The sequence below is a fragment of the Dermacentor silvarum genome, chromosome 4 (assembly GCF_013339745.2).
Source record: "Dermacentor silvarum isolate Dsil-2018 chromosome 4, BIME_Dsil_1.4, whole genome shotgun sequence".
Classification (NCBI taxonomy): domain Eukaryota; kingdom Metazoa; phylum Arthropoda; class Arachnida; order Ixodida; family Ixodidae; genus Dermacentor; species Dermacentor silvarum.
Genome location: NC_051157.2, coordinates 114,184,422 through 114,206,337, shown reverse-complemented (window position 1 = coordinate 114,206,337; position 21,916 = coordinate 114,184,422). Strand labels below are relative to the sequence as shown.

Sequence of the window (21,916 nt, the reverse complement as noted above, 5' to 3'; positions counted from 1 at the left end):
CCGATGATTCCCTCCGGAGCTTCGCCCACTCATCATCATTCACCCCGTGGATATGCTGTGAATTTTTTTCCATCCATCCATCATTCCACGCTCGCCGTGTGTAGCACAAGTGATCTCCTGCATCCAGAGGAGACTCTCGTTTCCCCCATTCTCGAACATGAAGGTTCTTCTTTATGACCCACTACCCGCGCACTACGTTTTATAGCACAGTTATAGTCTTTCTTCAAGCAAAAAGAAAAAAAAAAAAGCGGAATCTTAAGCTTCGCATTTAAGAGTGGAACGTGATAGCCTGACTGCTTGTCAGGCTTCCTGCCAACTGCAGCTTTCTTTCTTCTCTACCTTCGCCTTCGCGCTCCGCTTCCAAGGCGAGCTCCATCTGGATGGTGTTTTTGCAAGGAACAGACCCGGGCGCGCCACTGTATGAATGATAGAAATGGTGGAAACAGGGTGTGTTCAAATTTCCGCGTCTCGTATATTCAAATAACAATCCGACACTATCATGCCTGTTGGTTGTGGTTAAGTCGTACTTGACGATTTTTCTGACACATTTTACTCTAGCGTCTCCCTAATCTAAAACTAGAGTGTACTAAAACTCTCTATTTGGTGTGGTGCGGCAGCCACAGCACCCACAGCACCCCTAAAAGCCAGAGTTTGACACTGGGAAAGTGGCGCCCCCATGTGGTTTTAGACGAGTGCACAGGCTTTTAGACACCGGGGGCCCAGCTGATGTAATCGTCATCAATCGTCACTACAACACGTGGCTAATTGTAATATTACCCATAATGCATGGGTTACTACGTCATCATTTGCTTGCACCGTCATGGCGTCTGTCTGTGTTTATGAGCGGATGATATGCGGTTGACGAAAGTGCTTTCGAGTCGATCGCAACGGCGTGGGAAATCGACGAACTGTTCTTGATGGGTAGTTCTCAATTCGCTTGTAGCGATGGATATTGACAGTGATTTAGACCTTAATTTGCTGCAGCAGTTTAGCTGCCTAGGAACGACCGACCGTGATGTTTTAATTTGCCAACTTCAGAAGGTACTTGGCTACCAGCTCAACACCTCAGAATGTGCGTTCTTTCTGGACATGAACAATTGGTGAGTCTTCTGAAGCGCACGACACGCGCAAGCGCTGACAGTTGACCGTTCATGCGCTGGCGTTAGGGTTAGGCTCTACTGCATTACTCATCTCGTGATGCTAAACGATTGCAGGGGCTTGCATTTCATGCACCGTGAGGTGATTGGGCTTTCCACGCGTGTCCACAGCGCATTTTTATTTCCTACAAGTCGCTGGCAGTGATTTCATTAACTCTTATTGCGGTCCCAACGAACAGGTCACGAAGCGAAACCACTCAGTAGAACGAAGCGTCCCTTCTAATCAGCTGCAATTCCACTGCATTGCCCCTTTCGCAGAGATGCGAGCATTTTTCTCTTCCCCGATAAGCAAGTCGCATGCCTGTCATGAGGCGTCGTCGCGTAATGCTTTTTGACTTTGCGCAATGGTTTCGCGTTGTATACAGGAACCTACAAGCAGCGGTGTGCTCCTATTTTGATATCGACGCCCCCAAGGAGAATGGACCCTCCATGACCCTCATAAAGGATGTTACCATTGGCGATGGGGAAGCTGTACCTCCGAATACGAGGTTTATCAAGACGTGGAGGATACAGAACACAGGTGAGGTAACTTTGCTGCGCCGCCTCCGATTGCGTCACGGCCATTCATGTTCTATAGTACGCAATCGGCCCGCGCTGTGCTTGCGTAGGAAGAGTGATACATTTTTTAAAAATTTGTTCTCCATCGCTCGTGCAAATCTGAATATCGGCAGTTATTTCGTAGTGATTTGTGCACTAGAAAAATTGAAGGTTTCAGCTGCCGTAAAGGCTGTTTCGACAAGTTTCTTAGCGACCTAGCATTTATTTCACATCAATAAGTAACTTATTGTCTTGCGAGTTTGGATCGCTCTTTGGGAGCGGAAATGGGAACAGCGAAGAGGTTTTGTTCAGTAGCTCTATCTAATACGGGTGTCACACGACGCACTTTCGATCGCGATCTCGGTCGTGATCGGTCGTGATTGGCTCCTTTGCGCGAGGGAGCCAATCGCAGTCGAGAATTTCCGTCCGGATCGGGCGTGATTGCGATCAAAAGTGGTCGTGTGACACCGGTATTACTTTCTTTTTGTTTTGCTTTTGTTTCCGTTTTGCTGAATTATGCACATGCAGATGCACACCAGATTCTGTGCTTGGTTACTGGTTGTCAGATATGTAAGCAAAGCTCGTCTGTTGTTGGTATGTCTTACTTGGCTGGTTTGCAAAGTTTTGTGCAGCTTCAGGTTTATAGCTTAATTGTATGCAGATTTGAAACACAGTATTGTCATAGTATATGCCTTTGTGGTAATAACGACAAATTTTCTAGAAGATACATTGAGCATAATGTGCGCATTGATGCAGAGATGTTATGACCATATTTTCTTACTGCGGAAAGCTCTTATGAGTTACAAGATGATGTGATCATATTTGTTCATTCGCCGCGCTTTGTTAGAGGGATAGTACGATTAAATGCAAAAAGAAAAGAGATAATCGAGCAGGTATGCCAGGTATTAAACTAGTGATCAGATGGTTTCATGGCGGGCATTTTAGCTGAGGTCACTTGCAAGCAAACAAATAATAACTGCATCATCAAATTGCCTGCCACACTAAAAATTCTTCAGAATTAGCAAAATTAACACTGTTATCGGATGAGATGTGAAGAGTGTGTAGGGATGCAGTAAGAGTCATGCTTGGCTGCTGTGAAAGATTACATCGGATGTAACACATGCTTAAAACATTACTTGGCAAATAAAGAAAAAGGTAGTGTGTGGAAAGATAGTTTGAAAGTGTCTCGGATATAACTGGGGCTGCTTACAGTAAATCAGTTTAGGGATTCAAGGAGTCACTGGAACATCCGTTTTAATTTTTGAACATCTATACAGCATTGCTCTTTTTTTAATGATTTCTTATTTTGCTGGTAATTTGCACGTGGTCTGCTTCCTCTCTGTCAATTCGTTACCCTCAGGGGACACTGACTGGCCACCCGCATGCTCGCTCAAATTTGTTGGCGGTGACCACCTAGGACACATGAACAGAGTCAGCGTGGAGAGTCTGAGGCCAGGCCACATGACAGACGTTTCTGTGGAAATGTCAAGTCCTGCAAAGCCAGGTGTTTACCAGGTATGTGAATTGTTTTTTTCTGCACTTCTTTTTTTCTTTTTTGCCATGTCTTGAAACTGACTAGTGCCATCTACCCTCATGAAAGTGTTAAACAGCAAAAGCAGATGTTTGGCTGAGCCTGTGTTAGTGTGTAATTGCACTTTCAAATAAACTTCCACCTACAGGCTACAGGGGTAAGCGTCATTTCTGCTTGAGCAGCGTTGTTGTAGCAGCATCAGAAAGGTATTGCCATGCTAAGTACCGAGAATAAATGAAATAAACCTTGCTCCTCAGCATCAAACAATCAGTATATGGACCACACACACATGCTCATGCAAACATAATGCAGTGCATGTGTGCGTGACACTGTTGTGTGTTGTCAAGCATGTGTGCCATGGCCATGACTGGCACTGGCGAAACACTTCCAGGTTTAGCTCCAAAACAATTTGTTCACGAACTAGTAGGTGCATTGTTGTTGAAAACTGAGTATGTGCAGAGCAAATGGACATGGCATAAAGGAACACAAGTGACATAGACCTTTATGTGCTTTCAGTCCCAGGTTTAGGTTTAGTATGCACACAAAAATACCCAAGCAAGTAGACAAGGGGACAACCGCCGCCATAGCTGAGTCGGTAGAGCATTGCTCACGTCCTGCGGAGGTTGTAGGTTCCGACTTCCACTGGCACCAGCTGTCTTCTCCTTCACATTCATTTCCCTCTTCCTTATTATTTCTACATTATAAGTAAAAGCTGTTAATTTTCCTTGTGCTTTCCTCGGCTTCACTGTCTATTCGCTTCATGTGGTTGTCGAGCCTGTGATGAATGAGTAAAAGGTCTGAGTGAGGTCTGGTGCACGGCAGAGCTTGCGTGTATCTGCGCAGTGCATCTTTTGGCAACTCCCATTTATGCTTGTTTTCGTGGAACTTGTGCAGAGATGAGCACACAGTTTTCTTTTCCGCAAGCAAACATTATGGTGACCTCTTTCTCAAAGTAGCATGCCAGTGAATTGCTGCTGGGCTGTTTTGGATTGCAAAGGCCATACAGTTTCACGAAGCGGAGGGCCACTAGTTGCACCTGCAAAAGATCTCACGGGCTCTTCTATGACACTGGACCTTGCATGTGACTACAAACATTATTCTGAGGCTGAGTACCAAGAAGGATTTAAGTTCGACTACTGCCTTCCAAGTCAGGCCAAGATGAATGAGTACAGAAAATTTAGGCTTCAGAAAAATACATCTGTTTTTTCCATCTGCTGTAAAAAGAGAGTGAAAGGCAGTTGAAGTCAGCTCTGTTCTCAAATGAACAATTAGCGAAAACACGTCGCGTGAACTATATAGGGTGGGCACTAAACCAGTGTTGCCAGGTCCGACGAGGCGGCGTAGCCAAAAGCTAGAGAAGTTGTAGCCCAAATGTAGCCAAACAGAAAAAAAGCGCAAAATATTTCGTTGCCAAGTATAGCCATTTTTATTAGCAATTTTATTTATGTATACAGTTTCACATTCGACTACGGCAGTCCTTTTTTGCACAACCCGTCATAACAAAATGTCCATGCCGCCGTGACGGTTGGCCCCTTACTTTAACAGGGACATTATCCTTGCACAGAACGCTTTTTGGTTGGCCCCGGAAGTTCTTAAGTTCTAGAGAATTGCTGCAGTGGGTGAATCAGTGCTTTTATTTTATGACAGATAGTACTAAGTTATTATTTTTAGTTATTTACAATAATATTAACTACGAACACTGCTTTTTAGCTGTCGTGAAAACAAAATAATGTTCAGCGTCAACGATCTCTCACGTTATCTCTGCCTACGGCGTAGAAGTTCAGCTGTCCAGCGATCTGCAACGGCGACATGCTCACGGCTTCCTTTTTTATGAGCTAAAACAGGTCTTTCGCGCTGTGATATGTCGCATTATTTGTCTCATCGTCCAATCTTGTTTTCTCGATTTTTTTTTTTCACTTAGCTTGGCCCGGATTAGCTGGGACACACACTACCTATATAGTGTCAATTTACATCAACCAGGCCGCCATCTTAGATCTCTAGCATGCCAAGAACATGCGTTAAGAAAAGGGGCAGACAGCAGATGCCACTCACTGTCTGAATCGGTGTAAGCGAAGCTTTAAAAGATTACTGCGCAAACCGGCACACTAGTGTAAGAAGCGCGCAGTCGTTTTTGGCGACGAGCACGTCCCGAACTAACTCGCTCGAAATGGTAAAAGCCGCGACAGCGCACAAAGAGCAATGGTAGACAACAAATTGATAACAGTTGAAATGCTGTGAAAACCAGTTACTGTCAAAAAGCAAACCATATTGATAGAATAGGGGCCCCTAAACTTTGGGGCCCCAAAGAACTTTGCAGGTGTTAGCATTGGGGCATGCCGGAATGAAGAGTTTTGGAATAGGCGTTTTGCGTTTGCGGATAGCGTTTTGCGGTTGTAGCGTCACTACAGCGTCAAATAAAAGCTGTTATAAATATTAAAATAAAATATACAATTTTATGATAAGAAAAGCAATTTAGACTTTTGTGTTTTTGCCTTTAATTACAATTTAGAACCAATTCTATTAGCAGCATGCAGCTTGTTGCACTTAGTTTTGAGTAACCAACTTTACGCACCTTCACCCAACAAAGTCAATTCTTGATAGGCCTACGAGCCACGAAATCGACAATTGAATTCGGAATCAGCGGCGTATAATGAATCAATCTTCATTACACATGTTAGTTGAGAGAAAGCGATAACCGCAATCACTTCTTCTAGCTTACAAACTTCACGCATTACCACGAATCGAGCCCAGTTTTGTGCTAGGTTAGAGCCGTCGCTTCGATGGGCACCGCCATCTTTGTTGACAAAAGCTTTTGGGGTAGCTTTTGGGGATCCCACTAAGTCGATGAAATAGTGTGCCCGACGCAAAACCCAAACACAGTTTGCGTCTTGCGCATGCGCAGTGGCTTCGACGCTATTTCTTTGAGGCCCCAATACGTTTGAGGCCCCTATTCTAAAACTGTAATAATTGCTGGGGTTTTCCGTACCAAAACCACGATATGATTGGGAGGCATGACGCAGTGGGGGACTCCGGACTAAATTTGGCCACCTCGGGTGCTTTAACATACACCTAAGTACACGGATGTTCCTGCATTTCGCCTTGATCGAAATGCCGTCGGCGTGGCCGGGAACCAAACCCGCGTCATCGAGCCAGCAGCGCGACACCTCAGAAGCTAAACAAACACGGTGGGGGAAGTTTAGGTGACGTGGTGCACTGATGTCATCGTGGCAAACATGTTTCGATATTACCGGAATGAGTATCTGCATCCATGACGTTACGGGCAAACTATCTAGAAGTAAAAGCACCAGAACCCACCTATGGCTCGGGGTCTTGCTCCCATTCATTTTTATACGTTCTCACATACTTGGCTCACTTCCCCATGTTTGGATTCTCCTCCCTGAGGAGGATCCGATCTTACGTCCAACCTATCGAAATTAATCTCAAATCTAAGCACGAAGAAAAATTCATCTAGCAGGAAAAGGAAAATGGCAGTAAAGCTTCGCGCCAGAAACGTGGGGTAGATCGAAAGCTGTGCCCGGCGCGATACTTCATCCGGAAGACATGGACTTGAACACACTTAAGCGTGTCATCCACCCGTGCTTCCCTTCTTTCATGTCGGCGCCAGGATCGCCCGACGGTCCTGACTCTATGTTATTGCTCTCCCTTCCTGAGCATGGCCATGTCAGTGCAGTGTACTGTGAAAAACCCACTACTCCCAGGTTCATCCCGATGCCTGGTGATCGGGTGCCTAACGGTCAAGCAGGGTGTAAGTTTAAGTGCATCAAAGATCAAAGCCACCGGCGCAGACAACAGCGCAGAGAGGGAAGGAAAGGTGGGGGGGGGGGTCATTTCGCGCACGCACACACGCACAGCCACGCGGCCGGCTCAGCCAGCTAAAACACAGCCTTCAATATTTGCTTCTACCCGATCAGAGCCACTTTTGGAGCTTGGATTAGGGTGCCACGTATAGTCCAAACACAGCCAAGTCGCAGATTTTCAGTAGCCCAAATATAGCCACATAGCCAACTTGTCCAAGTCGACGCCAAAAAATTTTTCCCATAGCCCAATTTGGCTATATATAGCCAAACCTGGCAACACTGCACTAAACGCCAATGGGCAAAATGTAGTGATGACAGTGCTGGAAATGTCAGGTGGTTGTAAATAACACCCATTCTTCCTGCACGCAAACTCTGCCCCCTCTAAAACAGAAATCTAAAAAAAAGAAAAGAAACATTTTAGGAGGTAATGAAAGAGGTGCTACACAGTTCCTCTCTGTTTTGAAGAAGGTTACAATAATGAACCTGCTCTCTCAATTACTGATATCTCGGTGCTTTCTTTTTTCTTTTCTTTTTAAAGCTAAATTTTAATATTCAATGTCTCCCTCCCTCGACTCTTTGAGGGGTAGCGGTGACCATGGCGTTCTGCTGACGAGCACGAGGTCGCGGGTTTCGATTCACGGCCATGGCAGCTGTATTTCGATGGGAGTGACATGCAAAAAATGCTCGTGCGCTTACATTTATAGTGCACATTGAAGAACCCTTGGTGGTCAGAATTAATGTGGAGCTCTCCAGTACGATGTCTCTCAGAGCCCCCCTGTGTTGCGTAGGGACGTTAAACCCGTATGAATCAATCAGTGAATCAACCTCTCTAAGGCGTTGACCGTAACAAGCGGACTGCTTGTGTGTATGGTAAGCTTGACACTGTTGCTGGATCACCTGTGGTGGCTTCTTACACCCACCTTTGAGTCTCCATCTGTTTGGTTTTCCCCTCCCCCAGGGCCAGTGGCGGATGGCCACGATGGGAGGCCAGGTGTTTGGTGAGGTCATCTGGGCCATCTTGACAGTGGCCGAAGGGGGTCTGCTGGCGGTCACCCAACAGATGGAGGCCTTCCACCAGCTGGGCTCACCCACCCACAACAGTGTGCCCTGCCCCACAGCTGCCAACCCCTTTGCATCGCCCAAAGGTAGTTGGCGTGGGAAAGTGCACCTCGATTTCGTGCAGAAATTTGCGTATAAGCCAATATGAAACACTTTGTAGCAAATGCCAAGCTGTCAAGTCTTGTGCAGTGTCTCGTGCCGTCTCGTTGCTGGAACGTTTAAATTCTATGGCACCAATGATAGCAGCGAATCCATCCTTTACATACACATTTTTTGTCTGTTGGGAATCTACTCATGTAAAGTGGAAAGGGTGGAATTGAGCTGTTCTCGCCTGGGATGTTGCCTAAGCAACTGTACTTCTGTGTTACTTGACACATTCTTGCATTTCTTCTCTAGGGAGAAGCAGTAGCTTATTTATTCTTTGTGTGCACATAGGTGATTAATAATTCTGACCATTAAAGAATGGGAATTTTGTATTATCCATAAATAATTGATTTTTTTTTCGTTGCTGAAAAAAAACATTAGACTCTTTGCAGTATAAAAAAAAAATATCTAGCGAATTTCTCTTAATAATAGTGTCCATATCTGTTAAAAATGCAAGCAGATAGCCGACATTCACAACATTTTCTGTATTTATAAAGAAGCGAACACAGCTATAAACCAAAGGGCAGCGAAGTATTTAGAAACATTCATAATAATTAAGTAGACAACGGCATTAGTCAGAAGTCCTGTAAATGGGAGATATTTGGTTAGAAAAGCCTGCTTGGTGACCAAATGAAAAGTTAGTTGCATTCAGAACTGTCACTTAGCACACTAGTTCCTTGCAGCTGTGAAGCAGACTGTTGCATGTGTCTGACAGTCTTGCAAGAAATGATTGTTTTCTTGAAATTTTTTTTGTCATGCATCTTAGTTTCATTCTACCCATTCACAGATCCTGTGCTGCTTTGAATCATACATTGGTCTTCTTAGGGTAGTAACACTTCAAAATGCAAAAACTTTATTGAAGAATCTTCTTGACAGTGCTCTTGGGCAAGCTAGACAGAGGTTTTCAAGGTTCCAATCAGATGTATGCACTGGAAGTTGCCTGCAGTGTTGCACTGTGATGCTGTAATCGATTTAAGCACCAGCTGTCATGTTTGTGGTTGCTCAAAGTAAGTCAACAATGTTTTCTTGACACTGCTGTTAGCAACAGTTTCTTGTTTTCTTGTGCATCACGTGATGTGACTCCTTAAGATGGTACCCTTGTGCCAAAAGTTTCACAGGATCTGCTGTGCAGGCATGGAAGAGTGTCGAGTTCAATCTAGGTATCTCAACTGATCTCTGAATGTTTCCACTGGCATGGTCATCATTCCTAGATCTGTTTCACTTTGCAAGCTCCAACTCAGCTGCACATGAGAAAGCGACCCAGGTGCTTGTGCCGCTGTCAGCCCTGAGAGTGTGCACTAGGCAGCAATCACTGCCAGATCTTATCTGCTGTCGTGCTTAGAGTGAACAAGCAGAATTTAAATTTGAGCTGTGAGGTGAGAACTTCAGTTTTAAAGTTAAAGAACACTTTGGCATCAGCAGTAAGGGTGAGATGAAGAGTGGGTCGAAGCGAGGTCGCAATAAACTGCAATGTTTTACTTGGATCACACTTTATTTAACGCATTTCACTTGCGAAGTTTATCCTGGATATTGTAGTGTTTGATGTCATCGGGTTATCAATATTGCTTTCGAAGAATGCATGAAGCATTAAAGAAAAGTTAGAAAGAGCCATGTGCTGTTCTGTTATGAGAACACAGTCAAGAAATTCTGCGCTCGATTACCTCACAGACAAGAACATTTTGCAAATGTACTTTCATGCACAAAAACAAAAATTCACTGCAGTCTACAAAAGTCGAGCTTTCCTACTTGCGGCGACAACTTTTTCTCACTTGTCGAGTTGGGGATTTATGTTTCTTGCATAGAAGTGCGAGAAACGTGACACAACGGCACGTTCCATATATACTTATAAATATAAGCACCTGGCATGCTAAGTGGCCATATGCTCTGCACACCCAAGCTGAGCAATGTTTTTCAATTCCAACTCGTCGAACACTTCCCAAAAAATATTCCAGGACATGGGACCTCTTCAAAAAAAAAACTGAAACGTGCTTTGGGTATGATAGTGCTTGTAAAATCTAACGTCTTTTTGGTAGGATGCTTTCGGCATTTTTGCTTGAAACTTCTGTTCAAGCCCACGTACAAAACCACTCTCCTTGCTGCTTCTACCAGGTGGTGACGAGGAATGCGCCGAGCTGAGCCAGTAGGGCAAACAGTGTGGCGAGCGCCGCCGTGCAGCAGGAAACGAAAAGGCAACACTCAACGAACCATAGCTTTCAAACTGAAACTAATGTAATGATGTTGGGCATAGTTGTTTGGCTTATGGTTCTGCTAGCATATCAAGAAGCGAGGCTGTCAGTGGGAACATTCGAAGAATGGGTTTCTAGGTGAATGACTGTATCATACAATTTGTGAACAAGCGTCTCTGATATTGGCTTTGTATGTACTGTCGTCTCAAAGAACTATATTGTGTTTCAGCAACAGCCATGACTGTTTTTCTAAATGCCTTAAGGGGTGGACCCTTTTTGCAAAAGAATCAGCTAGAGTATAGCTTACAAACCATCTAACATTCCACAAGCTAGCCTTCAGGCACTTGTATAGCTGAATCTCGTTCTAACGAACATGGATATAACAAAGTAAATCTAAAACGGGTATCGGCCAATATCGGCATGTAACGAATACATGCTTATAATGAATATTGGATATGATGAAGGTATTTTCGTGTTAGATGCAGCAAGGCTCAGCTGTAGTGGCCTGAACTGCATTTCAGTGATTTTGATGGTGACTGGGTGATAAAAACTGGAAATAGAATCTAGCTGGATCATCACTTATTGCTCTCACTTGCCCCATTGCTCAGTTTGGTCAACTTGGGGAAAAAGTTTGTGGCAGCAGCGGATGCTTGTCACATTCCAAAGTTGTTTATTTTCTTATGGCTTGTCGAGAACTCTACCTTAGTGGCTCTGAGAGGCCGCTGGTGAAGTAAATGTGAGGCTTCAGGTGATCATCACTTTTCATCGGGAATTGGCACGTGGCACATGGCATCTGGAATTGGTGCCAGCGTGTCCTATTCATTGTGTTTCGTAATTGTGCTGGTGTACTCACTGTCCTTCGCATAATCCTTACATCTCGGAAGGGTTTGGGTATGAGCTTGTAAAATGAACGATGAATAATCCTTACATCACCTACTTCACTGCAGCAGTGTTTCGTGAGTCTTTTCCTGGAGTATGCAATGAAAACAATACTCAAAAGTAGCACAAACAGCTGTTGAAGGTGAAATGGCATCGAAACCGTGGTACCGCAGCACCACACGTGGCGAAGTTTCAGGGTGTACACCAAAAAAATGCAATTGCAAGAGTTGTACAAGTCCGTTGCCTATGAGAGTCCTTACCAACTTGATGTACTTTGGAGCCATCTTTTTTTATGGTCTGTTCCTTTTACATCGTTAGTTTTTCTTAAATAAGCATTAAAGCATTCTTACTCTGGGACCTCCTGATACTGTATATAATATGTAAGCCCGTTTTTTTTTTGTACATGCAATAAACAATACACCTGTAAACAAAGCATACTGGCTGCTGTCATTAAATATGCAGTACAATTCTGTTCATGAGAATTGTGACCAACATCATGTACTGTAGAGCTGTCTTTTTCAAAAGTGTGTTCCTTTCACTTTGTTTGTTCTAAAATATGCAACTAGCCGTACTGATAGCTGGTGTCGTTACTTATTTCTAGCATTTATTTCTTTTGCGGTAATGAACGGCAAGAAAGTCAGATCCTTCAACACAGCACATTTTTCACAGCTTTGGAGTGTGATGTCCACTTATGTCATATCCACTTCCAGCTGTCTTCTTGGTGAAAGCTGAACTCTGCATTTATTGTGAGAAATTACACTTTAAAGACGCTAGTGCAAGTGGTACTGTAGACTTCTGTTAAATCATCTCCAGTTAATTAGATTCTGACCAGAGGTCCTGGCTGGCGTCCATATTTCTGTGGGCCCGAACATCTTTAAATCAGATCTCAAAATTGGCCTTCGCCAGATAATTCGAACTTGACTGGTCAGCTTCGCCGCAATACAGCCATGTTATATGGTGAATCATGCACAATTTATTGCATTGAAGCATACCAAGAATGTAAAGGGGCCACTGTCACGGTATATAGTACACATTTCTTAATGTTTCGCGCTCGCGTTGTCCCCGGTCACAGTACAAGCACCTAGACGCCTAATAAAGCATACTGGCAGCCACTCAGAGCGGTTTATGATGTTGCTGTGGCGATTTGAGCCCTCATTTTGCCTGCCATGTGTGTCTCGTATATGAGACCGTTAATGAGGCCTGGTATGCTTTCCTTAATTATATGCGCCGTGCACCGGGAAGCGGAGAAAATCATCTGTGTTTTGGGAAATTTAGCGAAAAGGAAGGCGGCAAAATGGGAAAAATAAATAAAATAAAATTAAAAAAAAGCGGAAATTCGAGGGGACGTTTGAAATCAACAAAAAAGCGGGGGTTCTATCTAAACCTCTGAAGGTCTGCCAGTAAACTTATTAGGCATCTCAGTGCTCGTACTGTGACTAAAGATGGTGCGTGTGCGTGTGTAAATTAAGGAACGCGTGCTATTTCCCGTAACAGTGGCACCTTTTCCTGCTTGGTTTGCTTAAATGCATGACATGGCTGTTTTGCAGCGAAGCTAACTTAATGGCAACAACATCGAGTCCGGCGTTCTTTCTGCCTTTAATTTAATTCGACCCGTCAAATAATCCAACAAGTTTCCCCGGTCTCATCAGGATTGAATTAACTGAAGTCGACTGTATTAAGAAGCCAGATCACGTATGAGATCTGATAATTCTTCGGTGAAATTAAGTATGCTTGTAGTTGATAAGTATGCTAACTCATAGGCATTCATTATTATTTCAGTTCGTCACACTTTTGCTGTCACTGATTAACAGGCATTATTAAAGGCTAGTACTGCTGTGTGTTCAAAAAGCTATGTATGGAGATGTCATAACTGCGCAGCAAATGACCTTTCTGAGAAGCAGTGCAAAGGAACAAAGATTTGGTGCATAAACAATGACCACTGACGGGTAAATGGCTGTGTGTCTGGTTTTGTAAAATTGCTACGAGAATAAAGAACTGTAAACCTGCCATGCTTCAGCTATCTACAGCATGGCATCATCGATGAAGTACTGCTTGGGATGTAGTGAAATATGAAACTGAAGTTGCCTGTCACAGGTGGCCTAATGGAATTCATGTGACCAGGAAAGAGTTGCATTTCCAGAGGAAGTGCATGTCCAGTGTACAATGTATATAGGTACAGATGTGTTGACCTACATGTTGAATTTCTTGCAGCTGCAGAATTGGCCACAGCATGTGAACAGTCACCCTCTCCATATTCTGGCTTTCCCGTCACCCGCATTGACTGCCCTGCCATCCAGGATGCGCAGAACAGTGAACCTCATTCTCCCATGCAGTCCGGCATTCATGACCCGGTGAGAACCTTTCTTCCGTGTTTGCAATTGAACATTTTTGCCTTCAATGTGCACGTAAAGGTGTTTTGTTCTTTTCTGCACTCAGGGTGTGGTTTCCCCTGTGCTTAAACTTTGCTGCTGGTGAATACTGGTGAGCTCAGCTTTTACACAGAGGAGGTGTTTGAAATCATTCACTACCCACTTCTCTAATTTTTAAAGCATAGCTTTCTTCTTCTCACTGTGCAATGGCTGGCTGTCTTACAGATTAGATGCAGCGGGGGGGCTCACACAAGCTGTCACTCAATATAAGATCTACTCGTTCAATGGTGGGGTTTGAGCCAGGGTCTCCCAGCATAATAGCCTGATGCTCTACCCACTAGCCCACTACACAGATTCATGGCACAAGTGAGTAACTACCTTACCACTGTCCTTCCCTTGTGAAATTGCACCGCTGTCAGGATTGGCCCAGGTCATAACACAACAGGCTGTGGTGTTTCTCTGCCAGAGCGCAATAAATCGGTAATCATGCCATCATTGTCACTATCATCGTCATCAAGCTGGTCCACGTTATCGACAAGCCATCGTCGTTGTGCCCTCGCCGTTGTGCCCTCGCTGTGCCATTGTTGTCATGCACACACGACCGTGTCACGCACAATTTATCACAAACACGTGTAACACGTGTTAGTGTATCCGGTAACACTTTGCACGTTTTAATATGATGCTTTGCGTAACATTTTTAATTCCCACAGTGCATGGGATCAGCTTAAATTCTTTTTGTATGTGTATGACATACTGTTTCCTGTTTTAAGTTACAATAAACTCTCGTTTTAATGAAATGACTTTAACCAAAATATTGCATTATTTTCAAAGTTCCTTGTGTTCCTACATTACTATGACTCACTTATAAAGGGGGCATGACACGGTCACCCAAAAATTTGCGGTTTTCAGCTAGAAATTGTAGTAGAGGGTCTATTACGGCTATACACGTGTAAAAACTGGGCAGTAAAAGCACATTCCTGCCCAAAATATGAGCTAGAACTTGCCGGCTCTAAGCCCCGTCCTCTGGCGCAGACTGCCATATTTCCTGTTATGTGTGACGTCGTGTGCTGCATGGAACTGAGCCATCATCTGCTACGAAATCAGCCCCCACACCACGTGAGGTCAGAGTATAGCTGCCGTTTCTTGCCATATTTGCTTGAGATATCGCTTACCATGTGTTTGACACCACTAACTTCACGTGAAGGAACAAGCGACGAATCTTTGAGCAGCAGAAGATGCGATGGTGTCTTCAACTCCATTGCCACCAGTGACATAGCATAGTCCCCAAGATTTGCGCGCGTCAGCCGCGCCAATCTCAGGGGCTATGGACGATGACAGCGTAGTAAACGTGGTCAACATAGATGGCGTTGGTGTGCGAAATGCTGCTGATGCCCTTCTGCACTGTTGAGTACTATAGCCTTATTTCATCATGTTTAATGCTTGCAGCACTACTTAGCCCTTCATGGGAGACGAGGTCTGGCGCTACTTCGTACAGTGCAAATTGTTATGCGTGTAGATTGTTTGCTGGCATGTCTCTCGGATCCGTACTCAACAAAACCACAATTTTGTTAAGCTGCTACGCGTTCCCACCAGTTTTTTTTCTTCTCTGTAGTTGCGTGCGGCATATGTAAAAAAGTGCCCGTGCACATGTGTCCGCGGCGCAAGGATTTTGCGCGATGTGCGCTTTAGTTGAACCTTTACTTGAACTTGTATTGCACCCTATATCGTAAAAAAAAAATAGCTAGGCTGACGTTTGGCCCATGGACTGTCTGCCAGATGGGTTGGTGCACGAACACGGTCGGCATCGCGTCTGGCCGCAGCCTCAGCTCTTTCACTGGGTATCCCAAACTAGGCGAGCAGGCACAAATCGTCATTGTAGCTGTCTGGCATGAAGTGTTCTGAGAACAAAAAAGCGTCAGATGAGCGCCAGTCCTTTCTACCCACTTTTATCTCCCAAGCCTTACGCTTGATGGGCTCCTTGGGAAACCCGAAGAACGATACGGAGCACTCCTTGCTCCGTTCTCTCTGGCACCCCACAGCGCTACATTGGCGCCGCGGTGCCTTTGTTTCAGCCGCTGCAAGTTGAACGATTCCAATGGCAAGCTGAACAAATAAGTTTCCTAGATGCGTGCACCGCTGAAACACTGATTATTCGCCAGAATATACATGCTTGCTTGGCAGGCATGCAGCTTGTGACGTCACGGCTCGCGAGTGTGCCAGTGTTGCTCGACTGTTGTACCGTGTGAGTGTAATACAAAAAATTCAATTAAAAATTATGTGCTTGCTCAAATGCGCTAAAATTTTGCCAATGTGTTCTTAATCGCTCAAGGATTATCTCACGCAGAGCAGATTATGATCGAAAATTGGGTGTCATGCCCCCTGGAAATACAGTCGAAACCACGCCCAGATACAACGAACCAGTCCCAGATACAACGATCTATCGGTTATAACGACCACATTTCAGGGCATCTATGATTTTTCCACCCCCCATATGGAAACTGCTTCCAGATATAAAGAACGCTTTTTAAATCGCTGTACTGCTACAACGAACGCTTCGAAGCCGGTCACGGTAAAAAGAGGGCACACGCGAAGTGCCAAAGCACGGGAAGTGTGACCAAACTAGGAGCTCAGTAGTGTGCACCCCGCTCCAATCTAACCGTAACGATGATATGGCCTTCGAGGTGAGTGAGTGACCGCTGCGCGTGGATTTCAGAAGCTATGAAGATGGCATGGAAAGAAGGTCACGCGTTTTCAAGTGGAGGCGTGCGGTGTTCAGCATAAACAGCATGGTGCGGGACGTGCGCCGGTGCGATGTTTTTGCCAATCTCTTTTTTGGCAATCGTCCGTGCAGCACTATGTGCATTACGCCTCTTTCAACGATTTGGAACGACCATCTATGTCTTTCCCCCTTGGGAACAATGGCCACTCAAGTGTTCCTGTCAACGCGTCCGAGTTGGCGAGACGCTGCCACCACACGCAGCCATCACGCAATGTTGCAAAGGGTTGTCGGTTACTACGCCTTTATCAGAAGATCATGGCTCGGTGGCGTTTCGTTTACATGTTGCCAATTGCTGATAACGGTTCATGATGACGTTTTACCTTTCGAACGTTGCACTTTTTTTTCGCCCTGAGTGACATGGATAACGTAATTTTACGGCTTTTGTGTGGCTGACGTGCAGTAGTAATGCCGAGACCTTTGCAGAATAGCAGCATGCCGCAGTAGTGTCTGAAGTTTACGCTTCCGGCCAACTAGAATGCTTAGCTCTCGTGTGCAGCAAAGTCATATCCCGCTAGTAGTAAAAGTTATATCACAACCTATCAAATAAAAAAATGGTGGCTGCGCTTGCAGTTTTGGAATGACAGGTGATTGGAACCTGGGCGCGGTTTTGAAATAGCTACACGACGCCGCATTTCGTTCTTTAGATGGACGCTTCTCTAACGGAAGTTTGCAGCTAGGTGCAGGAACGCACTGGGAACAAAAATGACGCTGAAAATCTGGTTTTCGGACCAAAGTGCTGCCGAATTGTAACTGCTGACGCCAGCTTCAGTGCGGTCAATTTTTCAGCGTTTTTAAGGGCGAGCCTATATATAACGAACTGCTGATATAGCAACCACTTTTTGCCGAACTGTCGTGTTCGTTGTAGACAGGTTCGACTGTACCACTTATAACGAAGTCAATTTCCTGTTTTTATGAGTTCGTTACGAGGGCTTACTGTATGTACTTCAGTGGTCCCAGTGACCTGGGAAACCTGAAATAGTCACGAAATTGTCAGGGAAATATTTATTTCAGTGAGAAAAGTCGTGGAAAATGAAGGATTAAACTGCCCAGGTTGCAAGTTCATGTAGGTTGGTTATTCGCAAAGTTATTAAGCTGTTTGCGGCACTGCAAGTCTGCATTCTTGCAGAATAATTTCATTTTAAATCACCCTAATGAATTAATTGATTCATAAGTTACATGCAGCACTTGGCTTCTAGCTCAACACACGTGCACGTTTAGCTACTGCATGCACTAACTCTACAGCACAACCATTTACCACAGTGCAGTTATTCATACACAGGGCCCATACGTGAAGCATCATCTTGTTGCGGTGAAGGATATAAGTAGTTGCTGGGGTGCACCTGGCACATAGGGCCAACGATGAGTACTTTTTTTTTTATGAGTTGATGCTGCATAGCATCAGTCAGTTTTTATTAGTACAACAAATCCAGTGGATTGCACTGTCACACACATGAGGCTACAACTTGCGGAAACTGTAGATGGAGGGATGGGCTGGGCATAGCATGAACCTAAAGCACAGAACTGCCGTGACTGCTGCACTAATGCATTTTGGTACCCTATTAAAACTCCGTTGTATACTTAAGATTCATTGCTACAGGCTTATAAGAACAGGTCTACAGCTTGCAGCTATTTCAGGGCTGGCCAAGACATGTATGCCCTACTCATAAAAAGTGTATTATGAATGAGTAGACCTGTGGCATGTGATCGGTCCTGCACTTATTCTAATATAGTGCCGTGATGTGCAGGTCCCCGGCGAGACAGTGATCCAGTGCCCACCACCCACTTATGAGCACGGCCAGGATGAGATGATGTCCTGAGAGAATGCCTCCATGGTTTTTGTCATCCTCCTTTGCGCCCATGTCCCTAACGTTCCTTTTCTTGGCCGCCGAGGGGCACCAGACATGTGCTGTCGCGAGTGTGTGCATTTCTTGTGTGAACCCCCTGGTTTTGTGCGTGTGTTGCTTGTTTGGCTGCGTGTGTATGTGTGTCTGTACACTTTGAAGGCGCAGGTAGGGGACTGAGTGCGTGGCTGTCTTCTTAAAAAACTTTTTTCCCCATTCTAGTGACATTGGTATTCAGTGCTTTGGGCTAACTGCTGAGTGGTTTTGTTGACTTGGATGTGAAAGGATGCAGTGTATTGTTGCACTGTGGTTTACTGTGGACATGTATGGTGTGGAAAGTGTGGTGTTAGGCTGCCAGTGCCAAGCTCTGATGGCTCCACCCTTGAAGATTGATGGAAGCCTCCTAGTACACTGCATCAGACCAGGGTCAGTAAAAAGGGCTGATGTGGAAATTGATTTGGGCTAATAAAAAGGATGTCCTTGAGCTATTTGCACTAGGTCCCTCTTGATGAACAGCTATTGATACACATTGGTTGCAGTTAGCTTGAGAGGCTGGCACGTACAGGAAGTCATGTACTCTAAATAAAATCATGCTACAAGTACTAGTATATATAAGAATGAGAATGTCTTCTTGATCCATCTGATGCAGCTTTTGTTTATTTTCTTCTGTGGGACGGTATGCTGCTAGTACGCTTGAAAAGGCATATAAGCGCTCGGCCAGCTTTTGTGTTCACCCAATTTAAAAGTGGGTGTATCACTTTATCCCTTTGGTCAATGCAGCCAAACTTTGTCTGCAGTCCTGATTTCTGTTTTCTGGTCTTTAGTAATTTCACAGCCTTGATTAATTCAAAAAGATGGCTACATCTGCTCCGGTAGTGCTTACTTCTATTGGCAAGGCTGGCATGATCACAGCTTTGTGCTGACAGCTGTAATTTTTGTTGCATTTGCTTATGATCCCATTTCTCCTAAATGTGTATTGTACAGCAACACTGGTTTTGAAGCTTGTAGACAGCAGTAGTGATTGGCTGCGCGAGCTGATTGGTTTGCTCCTGTGTAATTTTTGTTTCATTCTACAGCGGGGACGAAAAGAAGTGCAAATGTAAGCCGTAGTAATGCTGATGCTTGTGTGTGTTGCTGGATACTTTTTTTTTCCCTCTCAGTTCGACTAAAGCTGAACCACACTTCTGGGTTTCCTGTGACATATGGTTGGGGCTGGCAGGGCTACGCAGTGACTTGTTCTATTTTTTTTTCATGTTTGTTAGTGCAAAACAGTTAATATTGCAACAAAATTACTGGCTTATAAACGTTTGGACGGTACTTGATACTAGCTGTCTCTGCGGGAAAGTTTCTCTACAGTGTTTTTCTTGTGCTTTGTTTTCAAACGTACACATTTTTTAATATACCGCTGTCACCATATTCTGTCCTGTTGCTGTTGGGAGGAGCGTTTCTTTCTGTATTGATTTTTTTTTTCCATCTCGATGATGCTATTTGTAGCAGACAGCTTGACATACAGCTGGAAACAGCTGGTGACAGCATGGCCAGTGACAGTGCTCAATACAAGATCAGAGTGTGCTTGGATACTCGTCTTTTGTTGATTGCAGACACATGCACGTGTGTCGCAGAGCCCAATTTGCATGCCCAGCAGGGAGCCGTCTGAGCTTTCGTCAACACATTTGCATTTCTTGTTGCCCGCCCAGCGTTTTCGTGCAAAAGCTTGCGTGTGTTTTATCACATGTGTGAGAACAGAGTTATATGAAATAGATTTATTTAGATTTTTGTTGCCTTCATTTTTTATGGACATTGTTGTGAATGTTGACGGCACACAATGTACTAGTAGTCTGTTGCAACAAGGCCTCGAAACTGTAGTTCGCTGCTTGTGGTCCGGTGGACTACCCAGTAGTTGTGCAGTGCACATGTGTTTATATCATGCCATCCCAAACTCTTCTTCTTCCTCCTGGAGAGAGTATGCAGCTGTAGTTGTGAGTAGCTGTACTTCTAGGGTTTCACACGAACAAGGACATTTTATATTATGGATGCCTGTTTCTCCCAATTCCCCACTAGGGTACATGTCAATAACCTTTCATGCTACAGGAAACGTCTTTGTGAAGAGTTTTCTGGAAAGTGGAATTATCATTTGGTTTTTATAAAACTGATTGCAACAGCTGATGTGTTTTGCTTCTTTTCACAGGCACAGCCTCGCTGGAACGAGGCCATGCTTGTAGATTTGCGCTGGTAAATATTTGGAGAGTACAATAATTAGCCCTGTTGTGTTTGTTCTCCGTAGATTCTTTCCGTACCACTCAAATACAATATCGGCGGTTAAGAAAGATGTTAATTTAATATATCGACCTTGATATAGCGAACGCTGATCTAACAATTTGTCGGATATAGCGAAGTAAATCTAAAGTGTGGTTGCCAGTATCAGTATGTATGCTTGTACCAAATAACGGATATAAGATATTTTCTTGTTGAATGTGGCTTATTTATGTTCGACTGTAGCTCTCGTCAACCAATGAAAGAGGCTGAAAGTTGGCAGGGGAGAGTAGTAATTCTCTTATACTGAAGAGTATTACCACCCTTTGTCATGCATCTGATAGGCTTAATGTTTTTGACTAATGGCAATATTTGCTTACTGCATCCATCACCTAGAGGTGATTGGCGTCTTTAATGCTCTTGGCAGTCTATCTTATGGTTGGTGGGAATTGTTTATATGTTTTATATACTAAATATGAAAGACAGCACGTACACAGTGGCACATACCCAGCTGTATCCAAGTTAATGTGAAAAGAGGTTCATTGAAGAACGGCACACACACACCTTTGGGAGGCACTGCTGTCCAGCTAGGCCCTCGACGACCAGTTTAAGCTGATGCGGGGAGTGGAGAAGATGGCAAGAGCCTGTGGAGCCCTGGACTAGGGGCCCCGACCATTAGCGATGCCCCTTCGGGGGCCATCCAGGAATACTCTGATTATTTCTTTCTATACAGTTTATCTGCTACTACTACACAGTGGCAAGCACCCAGCTAGATCCGAGTTGATGTGAAAGAGGTTCATTGAAGAGCGGCACATAGGCAGTGACCCATGTTGGCGTCAAATACATTCATGCAAGAGCCCTGCATATTCGGAGTTGCATACACAGTGACCCAAGTTGGCCTGACGGTTTGTTTTTAACCCAGATCCCTCGGCACATTTTACCATGGCACCGACACTAACATTACCCAACATTACCTATGTTGGTGGGAAAGAGGTGAGCCATGCACATATGTAGATACGTGGGTGAAGTTTCCAAAGTATGCCAATAGCATTAGAAATAGTGATGAGGCAATGCCCCCAAGAAACAATGCCTTCTTGCAAGCAGTATACTTGTTTTGAGAGGAAGCTCGTGCTCTAATTGAGCCATTGTAGTAGGGGGGCCGTGAGAGATTCAATGTACACTGTATAGACCAACTGGTGTTCATCAAATATCGCTCCACTATAGTTGCAATATATCGGAAATCTTCGAAATCTCTGACCTGGCTGCGCCGTTAGCATGACGTGGTTGGCCAACAACAGCTGACGGGCCTTTCTGGAAAAAGGCCTCTTCTATACAGATACTGCTGTACATGTGTTTGTAGTCT

General features: G+C 44.5%; 1 protein-coding gene across 2 annotated transcripts; it reads left to right on the top strand.

Moving 5' to 3' along the window:
* The first annotated feature begins 793 nt into the window (after nucleotides 1–793).
* LOC119450524 (protein ILRUN) lies at nucleotides 794–20,461 on the top strand. 2 transcript variants are annotated; one of them, XM_037714009.2, is made up of 6 exons: nucleotides 794–1,100; nucleotides 1,523–1,677; nucleotides 3,055–3,209; nucleotides 8,002–8,188; nucleotides 13,529–13,662; nucleotides 18,205–20,461. In XM_037714009.2, exons 1-6 carry the CDS (start codon nucleotides 946–948, stop codon nucleotides 18,274–18,276), a joined length of 858 nt encoding a protein of 285 aa, XP_037569937.1. In that variant the 5' UTR covers nucleotides 794–945; the 3' UTR covers nucleotides 18,277–20,461. The 2 variants fall into 2 exon arrangements, with proteins under 2 accessions (XP_037569937.1, XP_037569936.1); XM_037714008.2 differs by having other exon boundaries at nucleotides 795–1,100; nucleotides 13,523–13,662.
* The last annotated feature ends 1,455 nt before the right edge of the window (nucleotides 20,462–21,916 follow it).